Here is a 13880-nt window from a genome sequence, read left to right as displayed (position 1 = left end):
TCTGGCTTGGCAATGCTTCAAAATACAAGTTTGAAAATAATTTTAAGGATAAAATGGAAAGAATCAAGCAAGTGATATGCTGCTTACTTTTGATTAAAGTGGAATCTTTTAAAGTTCATAAGGCTTAAGTTTTGTGGATTGTTGAGATTTTACTGTGTTATTGGGGGGGGGGGGGGGGGGGGGGGGGGGGGGGGAGAGAGATTTTATTGTGTGAATATGGTTTCTATACATTGAGACATAAAATATTTTTTGTATCTTGTTGCTTGGTTTGAAATTTCGGGGGATAGGAGTAACCATGGCATCCACTATTATTGAGCTTTCACAAAATTTAATAATCTACAGTAAGTGCTGAAATGCTACTCACTTTTGTTTTCTAGGACATGGGTATTATGCTGCTGGGGAAGTTGGAGTCGGGGTGCATATTACGGAACCAGACATTCGTGCTTATGCCAAACAGAGTAAGAAGTGCTGTAGAAGTGAACTATGTGTTTGTTTATGCTCCTTACTACAAGGTTGGGAGAGGAGTACTGGAAGTGCTATATTCTTCTGTCTGTTACTTACGATGCTGCATCTGCCCATCATTACGCACTTCGGTGACTCTGCCCACCATCTCGCGCTTCAGTGACTCTTGTTAAGGACAGTGTTTAGATGATAAGATCTGTTCTCGCCTTTATCAGGAGTGGAATACAAATTGTGTAGATTAGTGGGTAGTCTCTCTAATTTAGACCTACATTTTGTCTCCATGACAAACTATGCTTAAGATGACATTTATTTACATGTAGATGCTGCATCTAAATTACATTTTTATATGTCCCTGTTTAGATCGGGCATATTATGGTATAGCAATGTCTGTACATCTGTCTGGGGTTTTTTTTGGTGTGTTCTGTTTCTATTTTTATTTCTTTATCAAATATTAAGCTAAAACTTGCTGTGTAGCTTCTTTGTGGTTCACTCTAAATCATGGTGGAATTTTGATCCATTTTGACTTCTCTTGCAGGAGTTTTGCCACTTTATTTGAAAATTAATGTTATATGGAGGGTATGTACCTACTTTGTCTAGCTAACTCCTCCCACAGTTTTCAAGTGAGGACCTTATTTTACATTGTGTTTGTATGGGTATTGAAGATGTGCATGTGGCAAGAGTTTCTTCAATATTTGAAGGGGGAAAAACAAGTTTTTGACCTTAGTTGGTTTTGAGGAGATACTTTAAACTCCTCACAGTTTTCTAGCTACATGTGAGACCATTGTAAAGAAATTGAAGATATGCATATTGCATGGATTTTGATTCACAAGTACTGTAGATCTATTTTATTTCGTTGGGAAAAAATTTCATTGTGTATGTAGTGAACATGAGGTCTAAATTTAATCCGACACAAAATCAAAGATGTCAACAGTATTTTCTAACTTTTTGAGATGTTTGAAAAAATTACAGGTTGTTGAATTCTTGTCAATTTTTTGGAAGTATTTTACACAGAGCTCTTGGTTTGTCTATCTACCTCCGGTCACAGTTTTAAGGTAGAATCTTTTATTCTTAGGATGTAAAAGAAAGTATATCGCAGCTTGATGATGGCTGATACTACCTTAATTACCAAAGATTTCCTTATTTTACATGAATACTTAATATCGTGAAATGCCTCATGGATGTCAAATCATGATCATGAATTCGTGTGTGGTCCATCGATCAACAGTTTCAACATGTATTTCAGCATTATAAGAATAAAATGACTATCAAATTTTATTCAGCGTGTGGTGCTACTTGCTTAATTATGCGCAATTAAATTCTTCACATATATTTAGGAATTTAAGTAAAGTTCTACAACTCATGGCTAAAGAAAAACACCCGCATAGGGATTATCATGTACTGTTTCCAGTGCTCGCGTTGATCTTTTGTGGGAGTTTGGGATTTGATCTTTCATTTAATTCTGTCTTTTTATCCCACAGGCTACTGTCAAAATCATGCAGATTTTCTCGGATGAAATTGAAGTAGAAACAGCAAATCCGGGCGAGAATCTCAAACTTAAAGTTACAGGAGTGGAAGAAGAGGTAACATTAGATAGAACCAGTCTAAGCTGGAGATGAAGAGAATTTAGGCTGGAAAGACCCTGTCTGTAATTAGTTTTCAGTTCTGTGCTATGATGTACAGCTTATTTTCCCAGATCATGCAAACTCTCTCCATCAGATGCATATGAAGAACATGCCTATTCCTCCTACATTCAATATGATAAAATTTGTGAATAGTATGCCTTTTGTTTATATCAAGAAAGAAAATAGCTTGTACATGTATTTTAGTTGTTGTGGACATTACAATTGTTGATATTGAGTAGTGCTGTCACGGTTAACCGAAAAATCGGTTAACCTCAGCTCAAACACTTGCGGTTCGGTTTGTAATTTCTGGATTTCAGTTCGTTTTTTATGTTTTAAAATATCACATTTTGATTGCTACGCGTGCTATGATTGGTTTCTTATTTATATCACTGATAGTTTGACCAATGAAATTTAACGTAATATCGAAGATAGACTGACAGACGAAACATGGCGAAGAAATCGAGAGTGTGGGAGTGATTGGCAACATTTGTGTTAAAGATATACAGAAAAAAATAACTTAGGGTCCTCATTATTCTTGAATTCATTAAGTTATTTAATTTCATCACACAAAATGAAACCGAACCGAAAAAACCGAACACCAAAGTTTTATTTCCTGAACCGAACTGAGAAATGCCTGAACCATGACAGCCCTAATATTGAGCCATTTTGTTGATAACACGCTCTTCTTGCAGGACGTATCGCCTGGATTTGTATTGTGCCCATCAAACAGCGTATGCCACACAGCTAGAACTTTTGATGCTCAGGTAAGGACATTTACATGCATGTGATTGCAATAGACATTGCTGTCCAGAGAAATATACATGTCAACGTCTCATGAAATCCATGAATATTGGGTGTTTTTTTTAACTGGTGAGCCAAGCCATCGACTGGTAAATTGACAATCTTCCATGTGTTTGTTTGTTTTACGTCCCGTTGAGAATTTATCACTCATATTGAGACATCATCAGCTGAAGGTGAAGTACCACAAATTGTATGCTTAGCGCTCAGGGCCGTAACAGTGAGGGTTCTTTAATGTGCCAACGCCTGCCGCGACACGAGACCTTCAATTTTAAGGTCATATCTTAAAGACCCATGATTCTCACTTTTAAATGCCAAACATTTGATGAAGAAGCAATCATTACCTATGTTTACGTCTTAGATTTGATGTGGTCATGGTACAAGTGGGGCACAAACTCGAGACCTTCCCGTTATGAAGCAAACATTCTAGCATTGAGCTACCATGACCAGTATCATTTATGTGGATTCAGAAAACATTAATGTTGTGTATGGCACGCCAAATTCACAAAAATGAGCTAAACATAGTTTCACAGTTGATAAAATAGGTTTATCGACTGTAAACTATAATTTATGAACTGTAAACTATAGTTAACGATTCGTTAACTATAGTTTTCATCCGTAAAACTATATTTAACGGTTGTAAACTATAGTTTACAAATGCTAATCCAAGTTTATCTGTCTTTAAATAAATGTTAACAATAGATTTTGCTGATAAATACAGATTCACATTTACTTACTTACTTAGTCCTCTTCGTGCATGTCTGCACATAAGGCTGAAATCAGCTCCCGCCACACTTGTCTGTCTCTTGCCTTCTTTTCCGCTTCTTTCCAGGTCAGTCCCATCTCTTTCAACTCTCCATCTATCATTCTTCGCCAGGTTTCTTTTGGTCTTCCCCTCTTTCTTTTCCCTTCAGGAGTCCATCTGAGAGCGACATTTGCTGGGCATGCTTTGTTCATTCTCATGGCGTGCCCTAGCCACCTCCATCTGCGTTGTTTAATTTCTAATTGGATGCTCTTTTGAGATGTCTTACTCCATAGGTCTTTATTAGAGATCTTTTTCGGCCAATAGATTTTGCAGATTCTCCTAAGGCAGGTGTTATGGAAGGATGACAGCTTCTTAAGGTCGCTCTGAACGAGTTTCCAGCACTCTGCTCCATAAAGTAATATGGACTTGACATTACTGCTATAGATCTTTACTTTAGTTTTAAGGGAAACTTTTCCAGATCTCCATAAAGGTCTTAACTGACAAAAAGCTGATCTTGCCTTGCTAATTCTCGATGTTATGTCTTTAGATGTTCCATTGTCCTTACTTATGATGGCACCTAAGTATGTAAAGTTGTCTATTTCTTCGATGTCATGATCCTGGATTCTTATGGGTGTATTACAGGTATTGTTTATCGCCAATACTTTTGTCTTCGTTGCATTTATGTCCAAACCAATAGACTGTGCAGTTGTTTCTAGTCGTGCTGTCTTTCTTTGCATTTGTTGTTTGTTGCTAGAGATAAGACATACATCATCGGCAAAATCAAGGTCTTCGAGAAATGATTCCAATGTCCATCTTATTCCAGTATTTTCATTTCCGAGGGTAGATCTCATACACCAATCTATATCCGTGATAAAGAGAAGAGGAGATATAATACAGCCTTGTCTCACTCCAGTGTGTACATTAAACCAATCAGATTGTTCTCCGTTGTGGATAACACAGCATTCATAGTTGTTGTAAAATGCTTTGACAAGTGCTACTATTTTGTCTGGTAGTCCATATGCTGAAAGTATTTTCCACATGTAATGTCTATCAATGCTGTCAAATGCTTTTTTGAAGTCTACGAAATTGAAGATGATTTTGCTTTGCCATTCTAAGCTTTGTTCGATGATATTTCTGATTGTAAATATATGGTCAATACATCCTCTGTTTCGTCTAAATCCAGACTGTTCTTCCCTCAATTTCTTGTCGATTAAGTCATTTATTCTATTTAACAATATTCTAAGGAATACTTTACTTGGTATGGATAACAATGTTATACCTCTCCAATTGTCGCATATTGTTAGGTCTCCTTTTTTGGGCAGTTTTATGATGATGCCTTTTGTCCAGTCCTCCGGAATGTTTTCATTGTTCCAGATCTTATTGAACAGTTGGTGTATAATAGTTGCTGTAAACTCTACATTTACTTTAAGTACTTCAGCACAAATTGAATCTATTCCAGGGGACTTCCCGTTCTTTAATTTCTTAATGGCTCTTTTGATTTCATCTATGGAGATGTCTGATAGGTCGATATTAAGAGACTCGCCAAAAGGTTGGATGTTCAATGCCTCACAGTTATTTACTTTATTCAATGTCTCCTTAAAGTGTTCTGCCCATCTTTCCAGTTGCTTTGCTTGAGATGTTATGACATTTCCTTCCTTGTCCTTGACTGGTTTATCTGTATTTTGATGTTTACCACACAACTTTCTATTTATTCTGTACAGCATACTAAGGTCGCCCCAAAGTGCAGCTGCCTCTGCCTCGTTACTTAGGTCATCTATATATTTCCTCTTATCAAGTTTAGTCTTAGTTTTAACTTCCTTGTCTTTTGCCGAATAGTCACTTTGTATTTTTTCCTTTAATCTACTAGACTTTGTATGCATCATCTTCATTTTTAGCTTTTTCCTCTCTTCGATTGTATTCCATGTATTGTCGCTAATCCATTCTTTCCTTTTGGGATCTTTTACACCTAACACTGACTCAGATGTTTTCTGATAAATGTCTTTAATGACATTCCATTCATGTTCTCTGTTTTCTCCTGTGTTGTTCTCAGTTCTGTCTATACAATCTAATGCCTCAAATCTATTTCTCAGTTCTATTTTAAATTTCATTTGGATGTCCTTTTCTTTCAGTCTTTGTATATTGAACGTCTTTCTACTGCTTTGTTTTTTTGCAGGCTTCTTGAGTTTTAACCTCACTTTACTGACAACTAGGTGATGATCACTCCCGAAGTCTTCACCTCTCCTTGTCTTTACGTCTAACAATGAATGTCTCCATCTGCCATTTATAGTGATGTGATCTATCTGATTTGTGTCTCTTCTATTTAGATTCACATTTGTAAACTATAATTTACATTCGTTAACTATAGTTCACAATTGTTAATTCTAGTTTCACAAATTGTGATACTATATTTATCAGATAAACTATGACTTATAAACTAGTTTACAATCGTGAAACCGTATTTATCAGATAAACTGTTTTGCAATCGCTAATGATTGTTTTCATTGTTAATTATAGTTTACGCTTGTGAAACATAGATTATCTGTTAACTATGGTTTACAGATGTGAAATATAGATTAACGTCGTTAAATATAGTTTACGGTCCGTAAACTATAGTTTACAGTCGATAAACCTAGTTTATCAACTGTGAAACTATGTTTAGCTCATTTTTGTGAATTTGGCGTGCCATAGTTGTGGATTTAGAAAACATTAATGTAATGTATCCAGAAAATATTAATGTTGTAGATTTAGAAAATATTAATGTTGTGGATTCAGAAAACATTCTAATATATTCAGGAATCATGAATGTTGTAGATTTAGAAAATATTAATGTTGTGGACTCAGAAAACATTCTAATATATTCAGGAATCATTAATGTAGATTTAGAAAATATTAATGTTGTGGATTCAGAAAACATCGATGTAATATATTTGGAAATCATTAATGTTGTAGATTTAGAAAATATTAATGTTGTGGATTCAGAAAACATCAATGTAATATATTCGGAAATCATTAAAGCTGTATGGTCCGAATTACAATATTTTTTCCATCTCATAAAAACGCTATTAAATCATCGCACGTATGTAGTTATGAGACTGTACGACATATCATAAATTATTTCACCTGTTTTAACCCAAATAATTTGATTTTAAATCGATGTTTACAAATAACCGCGTCACTCTGCCATTTCAAGTGACAGTCACGTGACCAGTTCAAACTTTCAGATCATCGCTGGTTTTATCTGTGGTAAAGCTGTGTATTTTGTTATAACAGTGCCGTACCATAAGTTTAATAGATATAAAAATATCAAATACCTCTTAGTAATTCGTTGTTTTACGCTCTTTCAGCCTTAAAACTAGACAGTTGCGTAATAGTTAATACATCATGTTGGGATTCCCCTGACGCGTGTGGGTCTATTTATAGACGTGTATTATGGGATGATTTATATATGTAGCCACTATATTTACTTTCGAAATAATATTCGCACTGTTTTCTTTTACATGCAGATGTTTTCAAGCATGTAATTAAGGGAAAGTTAATAACTTTATAAAGTAATTAATCTGCTTTAAAGTAATTATGTACAAAAATAATGCATGAACGTCGGGTCATACAGCTTTAATGTAGTAGATTTAGAAAATATTAATGTTGTGGATTCAGAAAACATCGATGTAATATATTCGGAAATCATTAATGTTGTAGATTTAGAAAATATTAATGTTGTGGATTCAGAAAACATTAATATGATATATATTCAGGAATCCTTGACGATGTTGTAGAACATTAATGTGATATATTCAGGAATCATTGATGATGTAGTAGAACGTTGATGTGATATATTCAGGAATCATTGATGATGTTGTAGAACATTAATGTGATATATTCAGGAATCATTGATGATGTTGTAGAACGTTAATGTGATATATTCAGGAATCCTTCACGATGTTGTAGAACATTAATGCTGGTTTTGCTCTGTCATTTGATTCACATTTTCTTTGTAGATTGTGATACTGGAACACAAGTCCATTATATGTGCGGGTTATAGTGCTATTCTACACATTCATGCATGTGCGGAAGAAGTAACAATCAAGACCCTACTGTGTATCATAGACAGAAAGTCTGGTGAAAAAGTCCAACTTAAACCCCGATTTGTTAAACAAGATCAGGCCGCAATAGCTCGAATAGAAGTCCACGGAGGAATGATCTGTTTAGAGACATTCAAAGATTTCCCACAGATGGGACGATTCACATTACGAGATGAAGGTAAGGAGTTATCCTGTGTTTAACCAATAAAATACGGGATCATTTCCTACTCTGTAAAGTCATAATCAAGATAAAATACTGGATCATTTCCTACTCTGTAAAGTCATAATCGAGATAAAATACTGGATCGTTTCCTACTCATTAAAGTCATAATTGAGATGAAAAGATAATGGACATTCTTATTTCTGTTCTGTGCATTGTAAAAGTGTATGTGGAGCTTTTACTTTTATCAAATGACTCGGGTAGATCTCGTTACTATTATCATCATTATCATCATCTTTTTATTACAGGAAAAACGATTGCAATAGGAAAAGTCCTAAAGATCCGTGATTAGACATAAAGGCATCACTCATGAGGATTAAATTGGAATGCAGATGTAGTTTTGCTTTCAAGCTCAACAGAAACCTGTCTGTTCATAAAAATTCCAAAGAATATTGATCATTTGAACCTGGCAACATATTGTGCAGATCATTTCTGCTCTCTGGAGGTTTATGGCAAAGGTGCTTCATTATGTGTATGTTTGGTTTTTTAAAACAGTAATTGTTTTATAAAGTATGCTTCTAGATTTTTTTTTAACTATGCAATGTGCGAAAATCATTTGGAAAATTTTTGATCATGTAGGTTTTGTGCCAGTTGTAAAAGTAAAATTTTGCTACAAAATTGAATCACTATGTCAAAATTTGTCTTTGCTTTTCAAGTTACTGCTAAGTGGTACATATCAAAATGGTTGTAGTAGATTTTGATATGCATGCAAGTAACAAGAATGAATGCAGAGTCTATTCTAGCACAGGGGATGGTATTGCTATAGAAACAACAGAAATGGTTGCCAGTTAGGTAAAACAAATTAAATGGTCTAATAAAACTTCACTACTGTGTAGGGTACTTGTATATTTTAAATATGAAAACAGTCAGTTTGAAACGTATTCAATTGATCGATTTGTGATTTTTTTTTTTCTTATATGCCAAATTACATTTCACTGAAATACATTAGAAATCGCCCTTCATTTTTTGTATGATACAGAATATTGGTGTTTTTTTTTTAATTATTTTTTTTTTTTTTTTTTTTTTGTTGTTGACTTATCTATTGTGAAATTTTAAAGTCTTCGATGTAGATTGTTGATAGCGACTGCTTAATTTGAAGTAAAATGGTTTACTCTTCATTGCTGTTTTATTAATTCACGATGACATTTCATGAAATGGTTAGGAAGGTTAACTGAATTCTTTATTTCTCAAGCATGAAATAAAAATGACATGTTTGGTTTACAGTAATGAGTACTGTATTTATACACTGTGAAATCATTCTCTATGTCACTGTATGTATTATATGCAAAATGTGCTGAAGAAATTTGACACCTTGAATTTTACAGAAATAAGTATATTATTTAAGATTAAATCATATGAATCTTACCAGTGATGCTGTTCTTTTTAGCTTTCCTAGTCCCTGTTTTACAAAAGAATTTTGTGACTATTAAAAGGCTAAAAATGTTGCATAGTTCCAAAACTCGTCAACTTAATAAATTTTGTGAGATTGTACTTTTATAAAATTACATAATTTAATTCTGCTCATTCTCATTAAATTCACAATTTAATCAACATTAATAGAAAAAAGAAGATTTTGCTCTAAGTCGTCAGTTCTTTTGTAAAATGTGGTCGAGGACCAATGGACATGTAAGTGTACTTTGACACCACAATTAAAACCAAACTTGGTGTCATTGTTTCTAAAACTCTGATGCTGTTATTTTAGATAGAGCAGTTAAAATGCTTATTCATTTACTTAGAAGTCATGAGAATCTTTATGGTACTCTGATGTCAGGATAAAATGGAGAATTCCTTTGAAAACTAGAACAAAGCTCGTTGCAAAGCAACCAGAGATCTTCCGTTGGAGCTGTGTGACATAAAAACCTTGAACTTGACCATATGTCCTGGGTCAGGTCCTAATGCAGCCTCAGTTAACATGAAAATCTGTTGTAAGTATGAAATCTAAATGTTCTTCATTACTTGATATGGCCAGGACAGGGTTTGTATTTTCTAAAAAGTGAACTTGACAATGTGACCATGATTCAGTTAAAGTAGTGTGAAATTACAGATCGCTAGTACAGCAGCGATGAATCTCCGATATTAAACACGCATTCAATTAGACATGATTGAGAAACGAACTGTATATTAAATTGCAGATTTTAAAATTGATGCCTGACTCAATGCTCTAGAATTTGGAATTTAAAACAAATCAAACATTAGACCAGGGACGTATAAACAAGTATATACATCCCCAGAAAGACTGAATTATTCAAAAAATCGAATATGATAAAAAACATAACATTTTGTGTTATATTTAGGACGACAATGTTTACTTTGTGTACATGCCCTGGTTCACACGCGATGGTTCCTCGAGGCGGTTACATAATTGTAAACAAAAACAAAACCCGCGGTGTATGTAAGATGAGTGTAGTTAATGACCGAGTTATTCTATGCTTGAAGGTTTGTTATTAGATATATCGTTTTAATAACAAATGTAGATGAGATAACCTTTTCCTCTTTTTTTCTTTGGAACGATTGTTTATATTAAAGCTACTAAATAATAAAAAAAAGAAAGTTATCAATAGATGATTTTTAAAGGAACCATAGATCACGTTAAAACCTTATTTTAAAAGAATATTAGCATTTCATGAAGTCAGATTTATCAATTAAAGCAAGTTTATTTAAGTTATACGCATATTTCTCCCTTCACCTACCTAATGATACGGTTACCTGTTTGCGGGTCAAGCTTTTTACTCATATATAACACAATACTCGAGCAAAATATTATGTTTATGAGATCAATAAGGTTAAAGAACAACTTTTCCAGCGAAAGCCTTATCGAAATATTTGCCGTTTTTGAGTTATAAAGCGAAAACTTTGAAGATCCCCAGATCCCTAATTTAAGGGGCCAGCCCCTGTTTAGGGATATCAAAAGAAAGCTCTTAACATTTTGCACAACTTTTGTTCTACATGTCTTAACAAAATGTTTTTAGTTTAAAAGATACAAAGGAAAATACGTGTAATTTTTTGCTTCTTTAGGCGTCCTAATTTTTTAACCCTGTCAACCACCATTTCGAACGCTGTAATCAAAAAACGATGTGCACAACTACAATGCTCCTACTTTTCATTTTCAATGCATTTTCTGCTCAAGCTTATAGTCTCGGAGCCTTTGTCTGGAAACCAAAGCCCCTAAATTCTCATTCAAAGGGGAATAACTCGTGAACAAAAGGGAATTTCTGAAATGTAGTACATGATTTTAAAATTGTCCTGTAAAGTTTATAAACCGTGAAAATTTGAGTTAAATCCATGCAGAAATGAGCGAGATATGAAGCTTCAAAGTTTGCGTCTAGGGTGGGGAATAATCTTAACCAGCACAATCAGTAGGTCTTCCGTTGTTACGGAAGACCTTAATTAAGGATATACTCTACATCATCAAAATGGCTGACATCCTTTTAAAGCGTGGATGAAAATATAAATATCAGCAATATTTGTATATTCATTTCAAATATCATTGAGTAGCTTAGCACATCAACTGCTGAACTATAGATCACTGGTTTAAGTACAGCAGGGGTTTTAATTTTTTTCCTTATTGGTTTCTACTATTTAACTGCATTTTTTGTTGAAATAGTTTTCAATTTCAAAATAATATTGTACATATCATAGGCGTAGCTTGGGTTCGAATATTACCGAGGCAGGGGGTCTGGAGGGCGCAGCCCCCCAGAAGCTATCGACATTTTAACAACGTAAAAGGTGGGTTTTTTTACCGAGGCAGGTGCCTCGGTTGCCTCAATGGAAGCTACGCCACTGCATATCCCTCACTTTTCACCCATGTCAAATTTTTCTGGTGTAGCAATCCTCAAGATGGATCCATTTATAGTTGTACATGAAGTGTGTTGGAAGGTGTGCATCTGTGCAGTTCATACCCTGAAGTATTTTTGATTTCCTTGAAGAACCACTGGGTCATTGTCAACCAACTTTCCTACAAAGCATCCCTGTTTAAGAGGGTATTCAACTTTGTTCAAATGAATTAGTACTACTAGTAAGCCTTTTAAAAGGGGAGATAAGTAACAAATAGTAAAAGTAGGGTGGGGTGTATTTAAAAGATGGAAAGAAACCAGAAAAAGATGAAACTTGCAAACTATAAGGATTCAAGTTCGTTAATACATGATGGAAGAGCTTTTTATACACCCGTCTTAAGACGGGACGTATTATGGTATGGCGTTCATGTCCGTCCGTCTGTCTGTCTGTCCGTCCGTCTGTTAGCTTTTTCGTGTCCGACCCGTAACTTAAATACTACAAGGCCTAGAATCATCAAACTTTGTCTGTAGATACATCTTGGATAGAAGGTGTGTCGCACATTAAAACCAGGTCACTGTGACTTTTCATTAAGAAGATATCCGTCTGTCCGTCCGTCTGTTAGCTTTTTCGTGTCCGACCCGTAACTTAAATACTACAAGGCCTGGAATCATCAAACTTTGTCTGTAGATAATCTTGGGTAGAAGGTGTGTCGCACATTAAAACCAGGTCACTGTGACTTTTCATTAAGAAGATATCCGTCTGTCCGTCCGTCTGTTAGCTTTTTCGTGTCCGACCCGTAACTTAAATACTACAAGGCCTGGAATCATCAAACTTTGTCTGTAGATAATCTTGGGTAGAAGGTGTGTCGCACATTAAAACCAGGTCACTGTGACTTTTCATTAAGAAGATATGGCCATATATGGCAAAAACTTGTCCGGCTCATAACTTGAAAACTATTAGACCTAGAATCACCAAAATTGGTCAACTAATGCATCTTAAGTAGAAGGTGTGTCGCATCCTACTTTAAGGTCACTGTGACATTTAATTAAGGTGATATAAAAAAAAATGTTTTAATGGGTACAATCTATACTGTTAACGATATGTGACGGGCGTATCATGTGCCGTGGCGGTGCACTTTTTATGCCATATGGTGAGGGTATATAGTGATTGTTATTGTCTTCGATCCTTCCGCCTAAACTGTTGAGTGTGGCGGTAAACATCAAATCAATCAATCAATCCGTCTGTCACACTTAATAATATTTAGCTCAGTTTCAAAGAAACTATTCAAGATATTTTCATCAAACCTTGTATACTGATGCATATTGGTATCATCTATTCAACTGCATCAATATTTTTTTATCTTGACATTTGCTTTTGACCTTGACCTCACTTTTCCATAGTTGGTGTTTAGCTCAGTTTTAAAGCAACTATTGACAATATTTTTTATAAAAACTTACACTTATACATATTAGTGGAAGCTATTCAATGGTGGCATTATTTGTTTTACCTTGACCTCACTATTTCCTATTTGATGGTTAGCCCAGTTCCGAAGCAATTGACGAATTTTTTTTTGCCCCTTTCTGAATATGGCCGGGGCATATAGTAGAGGAGCGGATATACAAGTCTAATTCTAATTAGATTGGTTTTTGTCATGTCAATTTATTATATCTATGTATATAAATGAGTATCAGCATTTTTTCTTTCTTTTGTTAAAAGTAATTTTGAATAATGATAACCTTCATTTTGATAGCAAGGCAACATTTAACCAATGCAAAATTGCTATTTATCTTTTTGAATAATATGTAGAGAGAAATGAATGGGAGATACTTCAGTCAAAAAGTTTAAAGATAAAAACATTTTGAGAAAAGGTGACAATTTTTATTAAAACACTTCACTTTGCCATATAATTAGTGCATTAGATTTTATGAAGAAAGTGTTTGAATGGTTTTCCTTTTAAGCTCACAGCTCAAGTGAGCTTTTCTGATCATCTGTTGTCTGTCTGTTGTCCGTCTGTAAACTTCACATTTTTTCTCCAGAACCACTGAGCCAATTTCAACCAAACATAACCAAAAAAAAAACCATCTTTGGGTGAAGGGCTTTCAAGCTTATTCAATTGAAAGGTCATGCCCCCTTCATGGGGGAGGAGTAATCGCAAAAATAAGGTGGGGTCATTTAAAAGT

General features: G+C 34.6%; 1 protein-coding gene across 2 annotated transcripts in view; it reads left to right on the top strand.

Annotated features, from left to right (window-relative positions):
- LOC125670062 (eukaryotic peptide chain release factor GTP-binding subunit ERF3A-like) overlaps positions 1 to 9291 on the top strand; it is a 28437-nt gene extending 19146 nt beyond the window's left edge. For both annotated transcript variants that reach the window (XM_048904996.2, XM_048904997.2), the window contains exons 10-14: positions 378 to 458; positions 1941 to 2042; positions 2777 to 2848; positions 7623 to 7884; positions 8175 to 9291. In XM_048904996.2, coding sequence (XP_048760953.1) covers positions 378 to 458; positions 1941 to 2042; positions 2777 to 2848; positions 7623 to 7884; positions 8175 to 8218 — 561 coding nt within the window. In that variant the 3' untranslated portion in view covers positions 8219 to 9291. The remainder of the gene's footprint in view (positions 1 to 377; positions 459 to 1940; positions 2043 to 2776; positions 2849 to 7622; positions 7885 to 8174) is intronic.
- Positions 9292 to 13880: the final 4589 nt, after the last annotated feature.

Source organism: Ostrea edulis, chromosome 4, assembly GCF_947568905.1.
Source record: "Ostrea edulis chromosome 4, xbOstEdul1.1, whole genome shotgun sequence".
Classification (NCBI taxonomy): Eukaryota; Metazoa; Mollusca; class Bivalvia; order Ostreida; family Ostreidae; genus Ostrea; species Ostrea edulis.
The sequence above is the reverse complement of the archived record's forward strand: the minus strand, read 5'-3'. Positions and strand labels throughout refer to the sequence as shown.